The sequence below is a fragment of the Populus trichocarpa genome, chromosome 1 (assembly GCF_000002775.5).
Source record: "Populus trichocarpa isolate Nisqually-1 chromosome 1, P.trichocarpa_v4.1, whole genome shotgun sequence".
Classification (NCBI taxonomy): domain Eukaryota; kingdom Viridiplantae; phylum Streptophyta; class Magnoliopsida; order Malpighiales; family Salicaceae; genus Populus; species Populus trichocarpa.
Window position 1 is genome coordinate 27,105,706 of NC_037285.2, and position 23,011 is coordinate 27,128,716.

Consider the following 23,011-nt stretch of genomic DNA (forward strand, 5'->3'; position numbering starts at 1 on the left):
TAATTTCGAAGATGTTGGTTTAATCTCTTGATTGCATTGTTAACTTTTCATCTGTACAAAGCCGATACATTTACACAACTCAAACAGTTAGCAATCTCCTATGTGAAATTGCATTCAAACAGCACGCCTGTTCTTTGTTTTTGCCTGATGATTCTTCTTTTTCTTTTTTTTTTCCCTTGTGTAAAACAAAGCTTTCAGAATTCAAATTACAAATCCTCACACGATCTGACATGACTGTCAAACTCAATACAAACCAGCTCTCCTGTTTTCTCCTCTATGTTTCCTTCTTTACCCCTTATCGGTACAAACTAGCTCTTGTATGTGATCAATCCACGATTTTTGGAAAAAGTCTTCAACTATTAGTTAATTCCTCTGCCATTATGTTGTCAGTTCTTCAGCTCTGTAGTTGGAACGATTTTTCCATCTGCAAGACCTTTGGATCAAAGCTAAGTGCAGATGGCAGCCAACCACCAGACTCGTCTCCTACCTTTACGGATGGACTAACTTGACCAGAAATCTCAAGATCCTTGTCTTGCATGTCACACGATGGTCATCAAAACCTGTTAAATTGAATGGATCCTGGCAGTGGTTCAGTACCTGCCATAGGGCCTCCAACCCTCCTTCCATTGTCTCCTACTGCTGCTTCTTTCAAATGGATAATTCGGAGCATCTGTATGTGTTCTGTATGTACTGCTTCCACTTTGTTTCTTCAGATCATTCCTCATCACTTCAAGATCATACTGTGCACGCTGCAAAACATTGCATACCGACTTTTCTCACAGAAGAAAAATGAACCGCAGCATAGTGAAAGATTAATAGGTGTACAGCAAAGTAATCAGCTTATCCTCCAGATGAAGGGCTCAAGTTATGCTACGCGGTAAAAGAAATCGCAATGATTTGTTTCCATTTTTACATGTAACAATTGAATTTATGAGTTTAAGGATTTACACTATATATAGCAGGGAGATAGAGCAAGGCCTACTGGCCTAACGAGAAAATGGCAGGCCTAAATGACCTGCAAAGGAGTGTTTATAACCTTGGGTTGTGGTGTGTTTTTCCATGGGAAACACACAAGTAATAAACATTATTCAGAGGAAAGGGTTGCTAACAAATGTCCAACAGACAAGTTTCGTAATTAATAGAAACCAAGTCAAGCAGATAACAAGAAGACCACTTCTTATTACACAAAGCGAGCAGGGAAATAAGTAAATATGAAGCACACCATGCAAGCATCCCAGAAAAGGAAACACCATGAATAAGACTAAAGAGACATACAGCAAGAGAGTTATATTTGTCAAAACAAAATTAAGTGCATTATGGGTTCTTGTTCAGAGAAATTAAGCATGATTGCCATTACTAGACCATGGAAAAGCAGCATCTTAGCAATGAGCACATAAAGCAACATCATATTTTCACATAAAACAACTTCACAGTCAGCCTTGCAATCCATTAGTTGTTATGTCAGAACTTGTTTTTATACCTATTAGTTCTCTACTCCACTCCCCCTGCTTTAACACTCTTTTCCGCAAACAACCGCAAAAAGAATTTACATAATTTTCATTTCTATAAGAAACTATCTACTTGAAATCATTGGGGACCAGGGCAGTATCATAAATTGTACAAGACACTGGCGAGCAGCACACTGACACCCTAATTGAGGTAATGCCTCTTCTTAGACTAGCTCAAAGACTACCTTGCTAGCAGAAGAAAATACTACAGAGCAGAAGTTTTTCCCATTTTGAGAGGGAAAAAAAGATTATCAGGTTAACAGCAATATTAAAAAGTTGAAACGTGAAAAGAATGTGCAGGGATAGTAGATTGCATGATAGAAATGTGAAAAACCTTAGCAGGGTCTGAAAGCATGGCATATGCCTCCCCAATCATTTTAAAAAGTCTGTCAGTGTCCTTGTGGACTTCTTCTCCTATCTCCTTCCACAGGCTATCATCTCCATTATCACTTCTTGCCAAGGAGTGACCAGCCTACATCAATTACCAATGAGTCAAAAGGGTGAGTCATAATAAGATGTCAAAAAAATTTGAACATGTAGGAAACCTTGTCAGGATGGTGTCTAAGTGCAGCTTTGCGATATGCCTTCTTAACTTCTGATGCTGAAGCGGAAGGTTCAATTCCCCTGCCATCATAATTTGATTGGTAAACGATTTTATACCTCATATTTTAAATGAATCTTAAATTTAAAGCAATAATGAGATCACGGCGACAACAACAATAACAAGAACAGCAACAATACACAAACATAATAATAACGGAAACAATAACAACAATAATAAAACAGTGATTTTGACATGATTGTAGGTTATGTCCTAGTTTTAGAACCATAAGTTAATTTCCTGATCGGTATTCTTTTTTTTTTTATTTTTAGGCTCAAACTCAGACCTATTAGAGTGAAATGGGTACCATTTGAGTTACAAGCTCATTGGCAGGGGTAATGCACAAGCCAACCATGAGCCCCCCCAAAAAAAAAATCGAAAGTTTACTATAGTCCCTTCAAATTAGTATACATGATAATTTTCTAATTTGGCTCCTCCAAAAATATTTATTTTCTTTCAAGTCCTATTATTTCTAACCCCCCCACCCACAACAACTTTAGTCACCCTCCACCACTGCTTGTTGGCTCCTTAACAAGCATCGACTGTTCATTTGCTAAAAGATCTGTTTGATATTTTTCAAATACTCAAACTACCATTTCAACTTGTAACCTCATTTGTTTGACCCAACCCTCCATCTCTCTCTCTAAAACCCAACCCTCAAATTCTGAATAAAAAATCTCAAATCCACTAAACATCTACAGAAATGAAAATCCACTATCAGAACTCATAATTTGGTGTAAGAGTGGTTCTTTTTTTCATGGCTGTTGCGAGCCCGGGATGTCTTTGTTGAGTTCTTTACATTGTCTAACCTATCTTCTTTCTAGAACTTCAAATTTGGATGCCAACATATGTGGCGTTTCAAAATATTGAATAGAAATCATTCAAATTCCAGCTATGATTTTTGTGGAATGACAAGAATCTATAGAGAGCTTAGAACATGTAACATCTAGAATCACAAAGGACTTACAGAATGAGGTACATATTCAGAGGAACCTCCTTTCTGGCTGCTTCTTCTATGGTAGAAAGACGTAAACGAGCTTGTCTAAGATCATTGGCCAAGTTTGTTGTTCTATCAGAGTGCCCAAACTGTTTAGTTTTCTCCTCTACTTGCTTAGTGAGAACAGCTACCAGCTTCTGAAGATCTCTAGCCGCTTGTCCATAATCCCTAATCATCTCATATAAAGTGGCTCGTCTAGAAATTGCCTAATAAAGCATGGAGAGTACATGCATTACCAAAAAGGTTGTTCTCAAACATATTTTAAGAAAAAAATCAGTGCCTTCCTAGAAATGTATCCTTTTTTTTCCATGGATACTGAATTGTGCACCCAAGGAAGAACAAATGTGCAGATGTCAATTTAGTAATCAGTAAATTGTACCATCTTAAACCTGAATTCTTGTAGCAATTTAATAAGGCAAGTAATATATCCAGGAAAATAATTAGTTATCTTGAAGACATGTCAATTTCAAACCAGATCTGCACCCTGAATCAAAGCCAGCAATCCTTTTCAGTATGACTTGGTACCAGAAACAAAAACAATAATGGGCAGAATCAAGTTTGTAATGAAGTACAGTTTTATAGCTTCAGAGTATACATTATTGATACCCAGACAGATTATGCTTTCCTAATTTTGAGAGAATCAGCATGCAAGTGTCTTCACATAAGATCTAGTTTAACCTTTAAGGCTTCATTTAAATTTTATTGTGCCTCAACCAATATCATAAATGATCTGGTTCAAATAGGACAATAAAATTGCCCACAGGTCCCATGACATCATTAGTGCCAAAAAATAAAAAGAAAGCAAAGGATGAAATCAAGTTAGAAGAAAACCTTCAAATAGTTTCCATCAAGAGCTATTGCTAGGCTGCAGTCTGCTGTAGCATCAGTGATTTGGCCCAGTGCTTTGTATGCAGCAGCTCTATTGCAAAAACAAATGGCTGCAAAAGGCCGTGATTCTATTTTACGTGACAGAGCAGCACTGTAATGTTCTATAGCTTCTGAATGCTTTCCTGCTTGAAATGCTTCATTCCCTGCAGCCTGCAGCTAGCCATATTAATGCCATGAGGTAGCAGATTAAGGTACGTCAAAACACTATTCAGGGAAAAAAAATCTAACAAGAATCCAATACCTTATGGCGTATGAGTTCGTGTACAGTGGCAGCTAAGAGCACTAGTGATTCTTGAGTTTCAATACCAATCCTGGACAGACTACTGGAGTAAGAATGCTGTTATCATCACTCAAACAAATGATATCGGAAATATTCAAGGCATATAAACTTACCTTGTTGCAGTAGAAGGAGGTTCCACTTGCTTCTCTAGTGAACCAATAGCCTCCTCCAGCCTTCCAAGGTGGAAGTAAGATTTGAAAATGAGGCAGCAACGCCAGATCATAAATGATGTGTCCTTTGTGAGTTCAGGACCAATATTTTCTACATGGTAATCAGCATGTAATGGAGGAGAATTCTTCTTGGCAGAGTCAAATGTATGCTCACACAGTTGAATTACATCTTCATACTTCCGCAGCTGCTGGATGACACAAAAGTTAACCAAGTTCCAACCATTGTTTTGTTGTGTATTAGAATCAAAATGGTGAAATAGTAACCACACTTATGTAGGATTTGATGTTGGGCTGGATCAGCATAGCCAGTACCAGCCCAAGTTGTGGTTTGTTGGCAACCAATGTAAATTAGCCACACACTTCTTATGAAATGAATACTAATGACATGAAGAAAATGAATAATGCAGCTTGCCCCAGCAAGATGGGAGTGAGGTTCACTTGCATAGAAAGAGACTAATAGGATGCGGTTCACTCAAAGTAAAGTTCAAAGGTTCAGTAAAAGAAACACAAACCATGAAAAGAGACTCTGCTTTCATTTCAAGTAATTTTTCAGAGCATGAACTTATCAACAAACCCTCAGCAATTACATGTAAAGCACTCTCTGCATCATTAGGTGCTCCCCGTTTCAGAAGTTCAGCAGAATGTTGCATGCACTCAGACACTTTCTGCCAGTCAAGAAAAACAGTTAATGGGCATGAAATAAAAAAATCATATATGGTCACTTCAAAAGACGTTAAACCAAAGTTCCTTGGCCATGTGGAGTTGTAATTCTTAACCACTCAACCATGGTTCAAGCTTTGGCAGCAACACAACAACATACAAGAGGTTCAAACATTGATGGAATCCATCAACTCAATCAATATTAAGTCATTAATTGTGCATTTCTATGCATTTCATGCCATTATATAGCTAATGACACGTTTCACAGGGACAGTCAGACCACAAACTCAATAAACTATCAATGATAAGGTTTTATTTGAACAAAAGAAAAGAAAAGAAAGATTACCTGTGCCTTTTGCAACCCATCAGAGGCTTCTACAGAAATTTTTCGGTCTACACAGGCATCAATGCCGAACTGCAAGCACTTTTTGAAATATTGCACTGCACCTTCAACGTCCCCCAGAGCAAGGTAACAACTTGGAACGAAAAGGAAAATAAGCACGGCACATAAACACAAGAAAAACTGCATTTAGAAGGAGCTGCTATTCAACAAAATCAGAAGCTTAATAATTAGAAAAGGGAATTGGCCTGAGAATAAGTGATTAAAAGCTTAATGAGCTACCCGATAAGCAAGAAGTTAAACTTGAAATCATTTGTATATTCTGTGTTTACATCCACAAACAGCAAGATGCTAACTCAAACACACAACGAAAACATAACTTCTGTGTCAACTTAATGAACTCATATGAGAAACGGAGCATAATAAGGCAGCAATTATGAAATCTAAAGTAAAAATAAATTGAATAAGAAATTGAACTAGAATTACATGCACGAATACATAACAATTAAATCATCCAGAAAATTTATCAGAAACAAAAGGTGGAGCTTTACTTTGCAGCTCTGACTTGCACCCTGATAAAATTGGGATCAATTGCAGCAGCCATCTTACAGTCTCCTAGTGCATCTCTCATTCTTCCAAGAGACATACGGGTAGCCGCACGGTTGCTATAGCACAACATCAATGCCCTGAGAAAGCTTACAGATGTCTCGCTTTTAGAAACACAATTTACACCTTGTGTGTAACAATCCTCAGCTTTAGACAAATCCCCATTTTTATATGCTTGGTTTCCCCTAAAATAAAAGGAAAGAAAAATATAAGTGCAATAAAAGCTTGCAATCATACAGAATGGTTACAGAAGTACATGTAGTAGATATATAAACAAGAGAATACATTCCATATCAAATAATTTTATAAAAGAATGACATGGAGTTGACTGGAATTTATCTTGCCTCAGTCGCCACTTCTCACATGCTTCTTGAGCTGCAACAGATGCAGAAACAGACCCTTGATTGATCTCCAGTCCTTTAAGCAGCTCACCATTATCACCAACCACGTGTGAAGGAGCAGATAGGCCAGCTTTCTTGCTCCGTACAGGGGACAAGGGTGAAGAAGATCCAGAAAATGGTGTAAATTGCAAAGAAGATGATGCATATGAACCTTTGGAAGTAGCACTGGAATTAAAGGAATCATTATCAGCTCTAACGAGATTGTTCTTTTTATGATGATGCTTAGGTGATACTTGTGCAGTAGAAGAGGCAGCAAAGGTGAAGCCTGAATTGACAGTATCTTCTGAACTCACAGCTGAAAAGAATTGAGTGCTGAGGTCACTATCTAGATTTGTACTTGAACTGGCTTCACTTTCTGCTGACGTAACTATAACATCATTGATAGAATCTATTTCCTCGTTTGCAGATTTCAAGCTTTCAGTTTCAGCCCCTGAAACAGAATCCTCCATATGATTTTCAGCTCCGATACCTTTATCAAAACAGTTTTCAGAATTTTCCTCTTTAGTTTCTCTACATTTCATATCCTCTTCATTTATATCCATTCTGTGTGCTGCAACAACCAGATCTTCATCTATTGCATCATTCAGAACAGTTGGTTGTGAATCAGTTGATGCATGTTGACTATCTAGTGCGAAAGACTCCTCTGATGTGACAGAAGTTTCCCTGGAATTTCTAGCATCAGACAATGTTTCCTGATATGGTGAAATATCCATTGGTGAATATGATTCGGAAGCCTCTGGAATTTCTTGGGAACCACTTTCCCTGGTAACAAAATCTAGACCTGGCGACAGAGGGACTTTGACAGGTTGCTTCAACTTTCCCCTTTTCTTCTTTACTTTTGAATCTTTAAACTTTGTACTGAATTCCATCTTCGGATCTAAGCCAGTGAAAAGATTTCCTTTAGGATTTGGCGTTTTAAATTCTACAAATGGCGACCCAGCGCCATCTTGCTTGCTTGTAAAACTAAACCCATCTGTCTTCTCAAGTCCACCAGTAGGTGGCACCCTGAAAGCATTCCAACCAGCCAATCTACTGGATGAGAAGACATGAGATGGTCCCGCAACTCCAATTGGTTGTGTATCAACTTTTGGCTGATCCATAGATGCATGAATACCACTTAAATCTTTACCCGGCGTTCCTCCTTCAAAAATAAATTCAGTGGGATCACCACAATCGTGGAATTTCTTATCACCCTTATTTACAGTTGGCATATCCTTTCTGGAGATTCGACAAGAAGAAAATCCCATGTTGGTTTGACCTGAAGATTCTACCTTCGCACTTCCAATTTTCAACTTGCACCCCATCTCGTGTGAAAGTGCACTCTCGCTCTCTCCACCAACATAACCACCAATGCTTTCCCTGCTTCCAAAGGCAAAACTATCCTTCTCATTGGTCTCATTATTAACATTGTTAGTGACTACATAGTCCTTTATGTTCAAATTCTTGATTTGATCAGGAAGGGCATTCTTTGCAGCAGCGGCAAACATTTCACTACCCTTTTCACTACTTTTAAATCCAAACTTTTTGATATCATCAGCTTGAAAACTACCACCACCATTAGTGGCATCTCCAGCCTCTTCAATATTCAATTTCTTCTCCAACTCATCTGGTGGCAGTGACTCCACATTTCTCCCAATAGAACTACCTACATTGTCACCGCTCCCAAACTTGCCATTAGCACTTAACTTAGACGCCCCATCTACAACCTTCTCCTTATCATCAATGCTCAACTTCTGCATGATCTCGTCAACACCATGACTCTTATTACCATCACTTGCAAAAACAAAACCACTCTTCTCGCTCACATCTACATTAGTTTCACTTCCAGTTCTCAAACTTTTCAATTCCTCTATAATTCCCTTGCCGGAATTCGAGTTAAACCCCATATTACTTGGACTAGCTCCAAACACAAACGCCTCAGTACCACCACTCCCAGAACCACCCGGTTCAACCCGACTCCTATCGGGTCGGAACTGATTGAAACCGAGCCCAACCCAGGTTTCTTCATTGGATTTAAAATTCTGGGGATTCGATTGCCTCCTAACTTTTGCCAATCTTGGCCTCGAAAGACCACCTTTAGTTGACGAGGACGATGATGATCGAGAGCTAAAGTTTGGATTTTGGTTACTAATTCGGGTTGAATTTGAGAACCCAGAATTTAAATTATCAAAATTTGATGGGTTCATGCTGGTTTCTTGTTTTGATTGAGAATTTTTTGAAGCTAAATAACAATAATAATGAGATGCCGAGAGAGGAATGAGAAAGCTGACCGTTGGTGATATTGATGTTACTATTAGGATTTTGAATCGGAGTTCCAGAATCTAGCAACGCCGGTGACATGTCAATGCAGGAGTCATTAAATCAGACGGTGGAGAATAGGGTGGTGGGAACTTGAAGATCAAAGAGGTGACGTTGTTAGTGGAGAAAATGATTGGGTTTTTTTTCTTTTTGTTTGAACATACATAATTGCCAATTGGGTTAATTAATTAAAATGTTTGCGTAGTAATAAATATCTTTTGGAGTTTAGCTTTGCTGTGTTTACTTGTCTTGAAGGAAATTCGAATGGGTTGGCCCTCCGCAAGATATTTTTAAGATATTTTTTGTTTTTATATTTTAAAAATATTTTAAAAAATTAATTTTTATATTTTTATATTTCAAATTAATTTTTTTATATTTTCATATCATTTTAATTTATTAATATTAAAAATAATTTTTAAAAAATAAAAACAAATATTATTTTAATAAATTTGCAGTTCCTCATTGAGTGGAGGAGGAGATCACGTTCGGAGACCAATATATAAGAGAAGTGGTTGTCTTTCTTCAAGTGAGATCTCGGATCGAGAAACCAGCGCCGAAAGGCGCTTTTACACGGTATTTATCATGCACTTCGAGGACCTCGAAGAATGTTTTCCTTTTTTTTTCGGTTTTGTAGCTTTATACTCATCTGAAGCTATTCATTCTTCTGCCTTGAAAATTGGAATTTATTATTATTAATTTCTATCTAGGGGATTAATTTTAAAATTTAATAATTTGATTTTTTATTTTTAAAATTAAATTATATAAAAGTTGTTTTTGATGAGATGTAGCGACTTAATTGATCTAAAAACAACCTTATTAGCCTATACAAGAATACCAAGGATGAAATTAAAAAAAAATTAAAGATTAAATTGATAGGAAAAAAAACTCTCGATTCAACTATTTACTTTTTAAAATTAAACTACGTAGAAGTCGTTCTAACAATTCAATCAACTTGGCTGGTTAAAAAAAACAATCCGGACAATCGTTAGAAAAAATTAAGGATGATATTGAAAAAAATTCAAAAGAAATTAAAAGAAAAAAAAAGAAATGAAAAAGATGGGGACTGAATTTTATATATATATATATAAAAAAAAAACAGAGAAGAAGAAGATGAAGAGAAGCTTCACTGGATAACGAAACTCCACAAAAAAAACTTAGTTTGTATAGTAAAGAAGGTAAAATTTGGCAATTCAGAAGTCAGCAACCAAGTAAAACATCATTGATAAATCGCAGATGTACTTTTCTAATCTAGTTCGCCACTAATCTCAAAGACAAAACATACATGCATCAATGAGGGCACACTCTTCGACCACATTCATTCAGAGATTGGTCTAGTTGTCATCGTTGCAATACACACGCAGCCCCCAGAACTCGAAACTATAATAACTTTTGTAGCGATCCATTGTTACTCTAAGCTTTTGTACCTATGGTTCGAAGCTATAGATGACAAATACACTAATTATCATATTCTTATATGGACACATGCTCGTGGGTTCAAGGTATTCTTTTTTTTTAGTTTAACGTGGGTGTCTGGGCCAGCTTGCCCGCACCTCGACTAATCCCACGGGCCCTGAAGTTAACGACCATGTAAACCTCTAGTGGCCATCATATGAGCAACCACAGGGCTCGAACCTGAGACCACAGAGGGAGCAAATCTCTTGGTCCCAAACTCCACCACAGGGTTAAGGTATTCTTGAATACTAGGGTAAGACGTCTTCTTCTCAAGGAACAAGAAGATTTAATTCTCTTGCTCAAACCTGAATATTTTTTACATGGCCTTGCAAGACTCCCATCTCCTGCCTAAATTAACTTGGACATCGAAGAATCCCCATCCCTTTCAAGAGATTTTCTTTGTAGCTGTTCCAAGTGTCCAAACTCAATCTTTTATGCCTTCCAACCCATGTATATCAGTCTTGGAAGCATCGTAATTTCTATTAGAGGTTTTAACAACCTCATTAGGAAGCAATTTTGTAGATCCATATGAATTCTTCTTATATATTGTATACTTACCATTATTTTCTTGCTTTATTATTAGATGAATTTTTATCTGCTCTTTCTTAATGTTACATGCTGTGTGCACAATCCATAGGCGTGTGTTATGGGGGAAACCGAACGCTTACAATTTGCCAGCAGAGAATGAAGTTGTGAGTCCCTATGAAGCGTATGGCATATGTAGGAAGAATCTCTTTGATGCCTTAATGGATGCACTTTACTCAGCTCTTGAGAAGGCAGGAGGGAGCTATTTGAAGATTGCTGTCTCAGAGAGTGGTTGGGCATCTGCTGGTGGAACTGTGGAAACAGCCGAAAGCGCAGACACATCTTATAGGAACTTGATCGATCATGTCAAGGGACTCCAAGGAGGTCTGGACAGGCTATGGAAATTTCTCAATGTTTGATGAGAACAGGAAGGAACTTGAAATTGAGTGACATTTCTGCCTATTTCTACCTGATAAACAGCCCAAGTATAGTATTGGCTTCAACTAATCGAGAGGAAAAAAATCTGCTACGCAACTCTTTGCTGCATCAATACTATCATATGCAATATGCCTGGAATTTTCTACAGTTAATGATTTTAGTTCTGCCAGAACTTATAATCAAAAGTAATTCGCTCCATGTGTTCTCCTTTGATAAGAAACTTAAATGCTACAAATGATTAACCACAATTCACATCCAAAATCTGTATTCAATCCGACGTTTCACTGCTACCGAAGTAGGATTCAACTCTCCAACGAATCAAAAGTTCAAATACAGGAATTAGTAAATAGCCAAATATAACTGAAATCAAATCATCAGTTTAGAATTCAGCCATGACTAGTATTATATTTCGCTAACATGCCATGTTATCCCCTAACAAAAGAGAAGTGTAGTCCTTTGAAAAGTAAACCTAACACAATGTTGACAGCTTCCAAACAAAGTTACTAAACATATGTTGGAAGATTTAAGTTATGAGTTAGTGAGCTAAGATTAATTAAAATAATATTATTTTAATTAAAAAATATATATTTTTTTTAAAAAAAATCAAAGCAGATATTGATTGGGAGAATTAGTTCCCAAGTTAATTACAGGGTCATATGATTTACTGGATCAACTCTACCTCGGTTTTTTTAAACCCGGCTTGGCCAGGATACACTTCCACCTGCCAAGACCAGCAGGGAAGACTTAGTCTCATTCAATAAATTACAACACTGTTGAAATTTTTTTTTTTTGTGTTCATATCATTGATTTTGCATTCTTCGTACTTCCTTAAGTTGAAACGACACTAATCAATTCTTGTATGATAAGTAAGCAAGAAAGGAAAATAGATAAAACTAGATTATGTTCAGATCATGAAACTGGAATAATTTCATAGAATGCAAACCGAAATAAAATATGAAGTCTAATTCTCACTCAATCTAATATTGAATGATAAATTTCAACTTAAAAAAAAAAAAAAAAAAACTTAAGTCCACCGGCCTAATCTCTGACCTCAATCATAAGACTGTGACATATCTATAAAAAACAAATAGAAAGAATTATACATCTCAATTCTTAATCAACTCAATTTCGAAGGATTAAATTGAAAAAATAATCAAATTAAAAAAGAACAAAAAATTATTTGAGTCAACACGGGTTAACCTGCTAAACTTAGGTCAGAATGGGATAACTCCATAGAAAGTAAAGAAAAAATAATTTTAAAGTTCGATTCTCAATCAAACCAATGTTAAATAATAAAATTTCAAAAAAATTAATTAATTAAGAAATAGATAAAAAAATGACCCGGGTCAACACGACAGCAAAACTCGCAACTCGAGTCATGAGACCGGTATAACTTCATAGAAAACAAATCAAAATAAATTATAAAACTTCATAGAAAACAAATCAAAGTAAATTATGAATTTCTTTACCCAGCAAACCCAATATTGTTGAACGATGAAATAAATTAAAACAAAAGGAATCCTGAGAAATTTTGAAGAACAAGGTGAAAAAAAAAAAAAAAAAAAAAAAAAACTTAGCTTCCAACTGTTTGTTGCTATAGTGATAATTAGCCAAGCTCTTGTAGTATATGTGAATTTCCAACTGAAAGAATAAAGTAAAAAACAAAGAAATGAAAAAAAATCCATGAACTACCTAACTTGCATTACTTCAAAATAAATATCGAGTAATGAAAAAAAAAAAAAAAGAGTATTGAATTACGTCTCTCATGATAGTCCTTACTCCTTACATAAAAATTTTGCGTTTTGAAAACCTCCATACATCTTAATGGATGCGAGTGGACGTGTGTTTCATGTTAGGTTAGTGAGATGGAAGTTAAAACGACAGAAGGGAAGCGTAGCTGATTTATTTCTTTTTCTGCAAATACTATGAGAGTTGAATATTCTAGGAGGCATCTTGGCAGCATAAACGATAGAATACCGTGTCTTACAGCTAGATGGGTGGAGACATCTTGTTAGCTAGGAACCAAATTGCTTGCCGGTTTCATGAGATTTGTCATGACTAACCAGGTACGTGAATGAGTTCGTTAGTTAGACTGGTGGAAATCGATAAGCTCATCTGACCTCCAGTTCTAGTTACTTGGCTTGCTGAGATGAAGCGTATCGGTATGGCCAGTTGACTAGATTGTTCTGCAGCTAGCATGCTCACTAATTCCCATATTCTGGAACTTGGATCGTTGAATTTAGACACCTATCTTCAAGTTAGGCTGCTAGAAATATTGTCTGGACACCAGACCGCAGAATTTTCAAGAGGAAAGCCAGAATTAATGAAGACAAAGACGTTGTAGAAAGTTAGGCATTCCATCAATCAAGGCAGACGGAACGATATTGACCTTTTCACATTTTTTTACGTGTCATCACCATCTTTCAGTCCGCCTTGCCTTGCTGAGAGGGCAAGAAGTCCTTACTGATAGTAGAGCTAGGACCTCAACTCTGAACTTAATATCATCGCCATTGCTTATCCCACCTATAAATAGAGGTGCGAGGAAATGGGAGGTTATTCATCTAGACTGCAAAGTTCTACAATGAACACATTCATGGCTACGACTATCTTGCTGCTTTTTGGTTTGATGATTTCTCGCCTAACACTTTCAGGTATGTGTATATGCAAATTTGTTTGTTCACAAGATGATAATTTTTAGGTAGTATTTGGCTTAATTATCATCTATATATATAATGGCTTGGATGTGCTAGAGATCAAGCTCCATCTTTGTTTGCAAGGATCCACGGAAGTGAGCATCGTGTTCAATTCTTGCACTAATTAAGGGCCTAAGGTCTTTGATATTGTCCATTGAAGTAACATCCAGGACAAAGATAAAAAAAAAATTAATAGAAAATCTCCAAGGTTGTATCCTTATATCACATATAATGTCAGTTATTGAGCTCTTGATCTTGCCAGGCTCCTCACTTGACTCTGAAGATAGTCATAAACTTAAAGTCTGTTGTAAGAGGAGTAGTCAATGGACTAGGTTGGTAGCATTGATTTTTTCGGCAAGGGTTGCATGAATTTCATTCTGTTGATAAGCTAGTTTGTTCGGAAAATAACGTTTGTGCTTCCAAGTCCAAAGACATCAAGAGCTATTTACAGGCTATTTCTTAATCACAAACAGTATTAAGAACTAGCATCATGTATATATCGCAGTACTGATGGCTATCAGTACTTTTACATCTAAACTCATCAGCATTCGGTTTATATGTTGCAGATGCACAATCCATCGGGGTTTGTTATGGAAAGAATGGAAACAATTTGCCATCTGATCAGGAAGTTGTGAGTCTTTTCCAAACAAATGTTATTGGAAGGATGCGAATTTATGATCCGAACAGAGACACACTTGAAGCCCTTAGAGGATCAAACATAGAAGTCGTCCTTGGTGTCCCCAACGACAAACTTCAGTCCCTTACTGATGCCTCAGCTGCAACAACCTGGGTTCAAGACAACGTTGTGGCCTACTCATCCAATGTCAAGTTCCGCTACATTGCTGTTGGCAATGAAGTACACCCTGGAGATGCGAATGCACAATCCGTTCTACCGGCAATGCAGAACATACATAACGCAATAGCATCCGCCAATTTACAAGATCAAATTAAGGTTTCAACAGCGATAGACACAACTTTGTTGGGCAGCTCCTACCCTCCGTCGGATGGGTCCTTTAGTGACAGTGCAAGTTCATACATAAACCCTATCATCAACTTCTTAAGGACCAACGGCTCACCACTTCTTGCAAATGTGTATCCCTACTTCAGCTACACTGGCAACCCACAAAGCATTGATCTTAGCTATGCCTTGTTTACTTCACCAGGTGTCGTTGTGCAAGATGGTCAATATGGATACCAGAATTTGTTTGATGCATTGTTAGATTCTCTTTATGCTGCTCTCGAGAAAGCAGGTGCCCCAGATTTGAACATTGTTGTATCGGAAAGTGGTTGGCCATCTGAAGGTGGGACTGCAGCAACGGCTGACAACGCAGGAACTTTCTACAGGAATTTGATTAATCATGTGAAACAAGGGACTCCCAGAAGATCTGGACAGGCTATAGAGACATACTTGTTTGCAATGTTTGATGAGAATCTGAAGGCAGCAGGAATTGAACAACATTTTGGTCTCTTCCTCCCCAACAAACAGCCTAAGTACCAACTTACTTTTGGTTAATAGAAAAAACAGAGTAGTACGTTACACCGAATGAAGGTTTGAATAAGAGTGTTTGAGCTCGTGTACTACCAGACTTATTCATAAAATACAATAAACTTATTTACATTATCTCTAGTTTCTTGACTGTTGCTGAGTAAGTTGCTTGATCCTCCCAAGAGTATACAGACTGTACTGTTTGCTTTAAATTAAGAGAGAGGAAGAGAGAAGAGACGGGAGAAGTCCAACCTATATAATTAATAAACATTTTATCATATAATATCAAATTAGGTGAATCTCCTGTTCAATAATCATAAACGTTCAATGGTTGTAATTAGAATTTATGAGTATGCTCTGAAGATTGGATTTTTGTTTTATTTTTTAGAACTTTAGAAAAAAAACCACTTTTACAATTAACAAAGATCAAACTTCCAAAAATGTTTATACTAATAATTCATTCTTCACAAAAAATAATCCAAAAATATATCAAAATAAGTAACAAGAATTATTATTTTCTTAACAGTTTCTAACAACAATCATCGGTAAGGCTTCTTTAATTTTTCTCATATTGACCACAACATCCTATTTAAAATACTTAGTTGCAAAGGTAGAAAGTGATGATGACAAACTGAATGATCAAGAAAAAACTCACTCAAGAAGGAAGAAGATTAAAATGATCACCTCTGTCTCCCTCTGCATGCTGAGAAGCAGGGGAAGAGTTAGAAACTACCACAAAGATTTTATATCAACATCAAAGAGAATCTTTAAGGGTTACCTTTTCTTTTCTTTTCTTTTCTTTTCTTGTCTTTCCCATGGGTTTCTTTATAGTAAAAAAAAACTACCATGGCTACCATTTCCCTGTTGTTTGTTGGATTCTTGGTGTCTGGCCTAGAAGCTGTGACAGGTACAAAACGCGCCCTAGCTCTTTACATTTTATACATAGCATATATCATGACTGTAAGTATATGTGTGTGTAACTCTGAGCTACTGTTTGCATATATATAGTACATATAACATTCTTTTTCTTATTATTTCAGTTTGTTGAAATTTATTGCCTTAAGTTGCTGACGTGTTGCTTGAAGACCAGTTCAGCTCACGTGTTGTTTTTATTTCTGCTAGAATAAAGGATTGAACAAGTCCTTAGGTGAATTGTTAGTAGTGGCGAAATGTAAGCCAAACGTGGCAGTATTGTTGCTTAATTTTAGTTTTTCTGTTTATTTTCCTTCTATAAATCAGTGTAATTGATTGCTGTAAAAAAAGTGCAATTATCCTTATCATTATCCAGTTTTTCATGCAATAAACATTTCTTGTTCAAATTCAAATTTCTAGTGTTGATCTACAGTAACAAACAGTCTGTAGAGATCAAAGTCTTTTATTTTTCTGCTTCTCGGTTCTTCACTTATTCTGCAAAAGTATTTTCACAGTTTTCACGTTTTTCCTTTTGCTTGTGCGTTGGCCTCTTTGCTTACCTGGTTCGGTTGCTTAGGTTTTGTTTGCTTTTAGGGTTTTTTCTTTTTTCTCGCTTATGGGTCTTGTTTGGAGACTTTTTTTTCTCCATGAGCATCGGTTGATCTTTGTACTCTTTTTTGTTCTCTTAATAATTCTGTCGTTTTTTCATCACTGATTTTCTTTCTAAGATATAATCCAACTTTGTTTCCTACTCGAAAGCTGGTGCACAATCTGTAGGTGTCTGCAACGGACGGTTGGGAAATGACCTACCTTCTGAACAAGAAGTTGTAGATTTTTATAGAAGCAATGGCATTGGCAGAATGTGAATCTATGATCCAAATTAAGCAACCCTCCAGGCTCTTAGAGGTTCAAACAATATCGAGCTTACCCTTGGCGTTCCTAATGAAAACCTTCAGGCGTTTGCTGATGCCTCATGAGCTGCAAACATTTGGGTTGAAGCCAGTATTATAGCCTACTCACCCGATCGACGTCGAGTTTCGATAAGTTTCAGTCGGTAAGGAAGTCAAGCCTGGTGATGCGGCAGCTCAATTTGTTCTAACTGCAATGAAAAACATCTAAAATAATTCCATAGCATCTGCTAATTTAAACATTAAGGTGTCTACTTCAATAGAGAGCAATCTTTGTTAGGCGCTTCTTATCCTCCATCAGCAGGTGCATATATATAGTACTAGTGCAGGTCCATACATTTTCCCAACAGTCTAATTCCAATCAAGCACCGGGGAACCACTTCTTGCCAATCTGTACACGTACCTCAGCTATATTGATAACCCACAACATGTCGGTCTAGGCTATGCCTTGCTTAACTGAGTAGGATCTGCAGTGCAAGATGGAGGCTTGAATTACCATAATCTTTTGATGCATCGCTGGATGCCCTCTACTCAGCTGCACTTAGAGAGCAGGTGGTTCCAACGTGGAGATAGTTGTATCGGAGACTGGCTGGCCGTCGATGAGGCATGATGCAGCTACGATTAGTCACGACGATCAATTGAGACTAATTATTTGTTTGCCGTGTTTGATGAAAACCAGAAGGGTGGAGCTGAAACTGGGAGACATTCTGGCTCTTTTTCCCCAATAAACAGCCCAAGTACCAGCTCCACTTTTCTTACAAGAGTTCTGATTTCAGTTTTTATTTTTTTAATTAATTAGTAGATGTTTTTTAAGGCATTTTTAACTTCATTTTAGCGTGCCTTTTTCCGCTCATGGTTTTACTACCACATAATTGTGGTTTGTTGTTTCATTTACAAGAATTTTTATTATTTTTGAGTAACAAACTAAATAAGATGCTCTTGATCATGGAATTTTTATCTTGATCAAGGGATGCCTTTATTTGTTTTGTTGTTTTAGATTCATAAACAAATTTATTCCGGTGATTTAGATCAATGGTAATTCCTGTAATTTCCTAGAGTTGGCAGTGCTACTGTTTTTTATTTTACTTTTCATACAGGAGCATTGCATTCGGCGGCCCTTTCCTGTTCTGTTATGTGTTAATATTTCCTATGTCGTATACCCTTAATCTATACATATACATGTATATATATAGCTACTGATTAACCCTAAGAAACACTTGGGTGCTACTTGTTTATACTATAAACTGCTCATGGGCCAATGCTTTGGTATGAGCTCCTATAAAACTTGTTAGTTTTAACATTTTACATTTTGATTGTAATTTTTAACAACTTTGTCTGGTCTTTCTGATCTTCTGTTTGGTTTTTCCTCCTGGAAGTTGCTTTTTCAATTTCTAATAATATTGTTTCTGTGACATGAGTATTTGTCAGGGACGAATAGCGTCGATGATCGAAGAGTTACTACAAATGTGCGCTTAACAGATCAAGCTGGCAATCCAATATGCCAGAATAGTTATCCTCCGAGAGTAATCAATCAAGTGGGCAGAGAAGTTGTGAACGCCGCATCTGAGACTAATTAATAGTCGTGGCCCAAGCCTTAATAATCTTCAAAATTCTGCAAGAGCATATGATCCACGACGGATAATCCGAAGCGAGATTGTCCAAATAGAAGCAGAAGATCAATTCACTGGGGACACAGAGATGATTTTTAGGAAATTAGAGAAAGAAAAGCTTTGGTAATTACTGGTATCGCTCATGCAATTGTCTGTACATCGATCCAGGCTAAACTTATTGACAGTCTATTATTTTTTGATGAGACCATGCAATTCTCTTCTTTATTATGCTACTGCAAGAATGGTGATCCAAGCTAAAAGATGATATATATATATATACTTGGCACTTGCAGCTTCTAGATTTTGAAAACATCAGGTCGATGCCATAGAAACATTAATAGTATTATGGATCCTGGAAATTAAGCCACCTCAGAATCTTCTCTTACAGGGTGATTCCATGGTTCTTTTTTTCGGTGGCTGAAAATACTGCTTTGGTGAAATCCTGTTGATTACATTATTAGTACATTAACTTTATGTTTTTTCTCAATTGAGTATATAGACTTTAATTTTCTTCATTTGAGTACAACGACTTTTCTAAAACTTCCAATCAACTACTTCCATTAATGCTCCTTTCAGATAGGATTTTTTTTTACTTTGGTGAGAAAATAGCTACGATGCTCGTTAGCCCAAATCCATTACCATATTGTATGACATTTTGGTGATGAACTGCATGATTTACATGGCATACATGATGAAATTGTAAGATAGGCTAACATGTGGTACTAGCTCTAAATGTCTCCCAGTAATGTGGAGAATTTTATAGAAACAGTTAAAGTTATGCAGAAGAGGAAGCAAATCTTACAATCTAATGCATAGGTTTCCAGGTAGCTGCATAAAACGGGATGATAAAAGCATGCAATATTGAAACAGCTCTGTGGACTATTCACTGGACCTTTCAGCCAGAGTATTGTATTCCTCTCTCAGGCTGTTGTATTTGTCACTCAAGCTCTTGAAAACTTCTTTTTTATCCTCTAAAGCATCCTTCCTTTTCTTCTCCAGATCAAGCTTCACTGAAACGATTTGACTCTTCAGCTCTTCAACCTTTCTGGTTTTCTCCTCATGCTGCTTCTGCAGTGCTTCCAGCCCAGAAGGGTTTTTTCCTATATTTCCAAGAAGATACTCTAATGTTACCAAATATTACAAACAGTAATTGCAAGAAAATTGAATTTTAAAAAGAAAAAACAAGGGAACCTGAGAAGGAATTGCTTGAGGTGCCGTTGCTGCTGTCCATGCTCTAGAATTAAGTTAATTCCTGAAGGAACAAAATGAAAGAAATTTACTACTATTCGAAAAATACCAAGACATAAAATGTTCCCAAGCATTTGTCCCCCTATATTTGTTCCTTAAATTAACTGTCTTCAATTTTCTCCATCATATCTGTAACATTGTTTCCTAACGCATGTACCTTCAGAGCCCTGTCTCCATAAACTTTTCTGTCCAAGACCCACTTATTTAGTCAAAAACATCCTCGTTAAATGTGAATAAGTTAGATGGACACCCACAGGAAGATCTCACACTTTCTACTGGCTTTCTACAATTGGATCATGTGCCTGTTGTTTGTGTTTGGTTTTAAACCATGCTATACCATGGTTATGGTGCCTGACGTTATATGTTCGCATGTATGTATGCATTAACCATTTCTTGACTTGTTCTTTCTGGTCTATTTGATGTCACCCCAGTTCCTGAACCATGTGTGCCCGAACTTAAGTTTGCAAAACTAGAAAGAAGAACGAAAAATAGCATCCACTTTGAAATTTAACTAGAGAAAAACAACTCGATCCAAATCTTTCGTATGCAATGTCCATTAGGGAGGCTTGCTGCCAAAGTGTAATACATTAAACTCAGGCTCGAGTCTTTCCCCGAGATGCATATCATTGATCGAATAACACTCAAACGCAGCTTTCTAGAATGCTGAGAAATACCATTTATGACATAGATGAGAATTAAACTTCCTTACTCACAAAAATCAAAGCAAACGATATGATCACTGCTTACTACTAATAAGTAATATGAAATCACATGTTAATGAAGGGACTGATGTGTTAGTGTCCAAGTGAAGAAAACTCTCGTGGGGTGAGAAAAACAAAAAGGAAGCTACTATTATTGGATGGGCATCTCACTGATTCTTAAGACTTGGCCCATCTAGTGACCTAACTGGAGCATGTGAGCATGTCCCCAACGTGTTGAGACAGGATTCCCCTATTAGACATATAGCCCATTTATCACCCAAGGACCTCCATTTGGAATCATCGTACGTAACAGATACACTGGCGAATTTAAAATTTAAAAAAAAAAAAAAAAAAAAGAGGAGGAGGAGAACAAAATTAGCTTACTCCATGCAGCTCTGAATGGCATTAGTTTAGAGGAGGATAGGGAGAAAATTTAGAAGGTAAAGAGAGTGTTTGATCTTTGGTTTTATACATAGAGCTTCAAGATTTCAACAAACAGCGAAAAGCTTCTTCAATAATGTTGTATGGACTAACCTCGGAAATCACGGTGTTATATCAAGCAAGAACTGCACTCTTCTTGCTTTATGGTGGCCCCTTTACTGTGAAATCTGATATGGTGTGACCCCTGAGTGAACAGAACAACAACTTTATATACAAGCATGACTGATCATGGAAGGTATAGCTTGGTAGATCATGGGCAAGCAGATAAGCAAATTCCAAAAACCATGACAGGAGGGCATCTTCCTCTGATGGAAACAAAATCATAGCTGTGGATTCTGGTGCGGATATTTGCCTGGCCATTAATGTGAAAGTCTCTCTCACCCTCCTCACGAGCCTCTTACAGTGCCATCAAGATCAGACCATAGCGCTTGGAAGGGAAGGAACATGTGTTTCCATAGAGCTGGTATCATGCGCAAAGCAAAACAAAAGAGCAACTTCATTGTCCAGTAGCTAAAAGTTGCTTCTGTGATCACAAGAGTTAGCATGTCAGGTTCATAATATCTCCAAAAGAGTTATAAATAATTAAATAGATCAGAAAAATTCTTAGCTTTCTTTTTTTCCAAGGTTTAAATGGATGCAGCCCATTGTCCAGTGCCTGTTATTCGGAAGAGGATGGGCTTGTCTCTTAAGACAGAAAAACAGAGCTGCAGCTATTATTTGGAATATATTGGGCCATGCTGTGAATTGCAATAATGGGTGTATGGAACTTCACTTCCTAAAACAAGACCATCACAGAAAATCTTGTTTTGATGCCGAATTTCCTATCTGTCTTTTCACAGTTGATTGGACACACAGACACACACTTATTAGTGATTCTGGCAGGTGGGCTCAAGCTGGGTTGCATTCTTCTGGTTCATCACTGCCTAATTTGGATCTGACCCACTTGACCATCTGAGCTCTTCTTTTCTCCTTTCGGCCGATGCTTGCTTGATTTTTCTCTTTTCAAATGATGGGAAGCCATTTTACCTGATTAAAAAGTATATATATTGAAAGTCCCTTCTTCAAGAAATGTATCGAAAGTCCAATTTTACATTGCCAAGATAGTTTTTCATATAAGCATTTAATCGATCGATCGATCTTGGTGGAAACAGATGGACATAATTATCTGCGGTATAAAGTTGTTGAACCTCCATATCATACTATCAGTGGAAGGGATAGACTGGTCAATTTCTTTCCCTGATTTTTTTTTCTCATTCGAAAACTCTCGTTGACTGTTAGATGACACTGTAATTAACTAGTTTACACAATTCGCGGGTAAAATTAATTCTTTTTAAATATAATAAAAATATTGAGGTTGTACATAACTATTTAATATTGTTGTAAAACCTAGTTTGATTAGTTAACTTTAAAACCTTTCTATTTGATTTTTTACATGATTCGAGTTTTTATGTGACAGTTGGCTCAATATGATGCAATTGACATGACCGGTTCAAAAACAACTCAGTAGACCTGTAAAAAAAATCTAAGAAAAAAAATTGAGAAAAAATGATAAAATTAACAGGAAAAAAAACTCACAACCCAACATCTTGCCTATCACGTGTTTAAGGTTAAATCGTGTTGGAGTTGTCCCGATGTAACTCAATCGACTTTATTAATCCAAAAACAACCCGGACGAGAGGTAAAAAAAATCTAAGGATAAAATAGAGATAAAAATAATAAAATTAACAAGAAAAAAACTTATCGACCATACTCCTTGTCTATCCTGGATTTGAAATCAAATCATATAAAAGTTACCTGATGTAATTCAATTAACTTCTTCGGTCCAAAAACCATCAAATAATTGTTAAA

At 36.8% G+C, this 23,011-nt stretch overlaps 3 protein-coding genes, 1 long non-coding RNA gene and 1 pseudogene across 9 annotated transcripts; 3 read left to right on the top strand and 2 right to left on the bottom strand.

The window, feature by feature from the left end:
* Positions 1 to 8,934, bottom strand: LOC18095066 (uncharacterized). Of its 6 annotated transcripts, none has more exons than XM_024586692.2 (11): positions 6,395 to 8,934; positions 5,996 to 6,235; positions 5,451 to 5,580; positions 4,957 to 5,109; positions 4,388 to 4,632; positions 4,236 to 4,305; positions 3,938 to 4,150; positions 3,077 to 3,312; positions 2,054 to 2,132; positions 1,843 to 1,980; positions 1 to 749 (listed from the first exon to the last, which is right to left on the bottom strand). In XM_024586692.2, the coding sequence occupies exons 1-11, from the start codon at positions 8,635 to 8,637 to the stop codon at positions 591 to 593; spliced, it is 3,906 nt and encodes a 1,301-aa protein (XP_024442460.2). In that variant the 5' UTR covers positions 8,638 to 8,934; the 3' UTR covers positions 1 to 590. The 6 variants fall into 6 exon arrangements, with proteins under 6 accessions (XP_024442460.2, XP_052304792.1, XP_052304789.1 ...); XM_052448832.1 differs by having other exon boundaries at positions 3,938 to 4,144; positions 4,236 to 4,317; XM_052448829.1 differs by having other exon boundaries at positions 4,236 to 4,317.
* A 1,783-nt stretch (positions 8,935 to 10,717) lies between these two features.
* On the top strand, positions 10,718 to 11,397 carry LOC112327510 (glucan endo-1,3-beta-glucosidase-like). The gene has a single exon (XM_052448840.1). The coding sequence runs from the start codon at positions 10,810 to 10,812 to the stop codon at positions 11,143 to 11,145; it is 336 nt and encodes a 111-aa protein (XP_052304800.1). The 5' UTR covers positions 10,718 to 10,809; the 3' UTR covers positions 11,146 to 11,397.
* Positions 11,398 to 13,647: 2,250 nt separating this feature from the next.
* Positions 13,648 to 15,478, top strand: LOC7478511 (glucan endo-1,3-beta-glucosidase). Its single transcript, XM_002299755.4, has 2 exons — positions 13,648 to 13,815; positions 14,424 to 15,478. The coding sequence occupies exons 1-2, from the start codon at positions 13,710 to 13,712 to the stop codon at positions 15,368 to 15,370; spliced, it is 1,053 nt and encodes a 350-aa protein (XP_002299791.4). The 5' UTR covers positions 13,648 to 13,709; the 3' UTR covers positions 15,371 to 15,478.
* A 1,517-nt stretch (positions 15,479 to 16,995) lies between these two features.
* On the top strand, positions 16,996 to 19,022 carry LOC112326801 (glucan endo-1,3-beta-glucosidase-like; annotated as a pseudogene).
* Positions 19,023 to 19,496: 474 nt separating this feature from the next.
* Positions 19,497 to 22,139, bottom strand: LOC7467975 (uncharacterized). The gene is made up of 3 exons (XR_002976894.2): positions 21,257 to 22,139; positions 19,965 to 20,025; positions 19,497 to 19,873 (listed from the first exon to the last, which is right to left on the bottom strand). It is a non-coding gene; the product is annotated as an uncharacterized LOC7467975 (long non-coding RNA).
* Between the last annotated feature and the right edge of the window lie 872 nt (positions 22,140 to 23,011).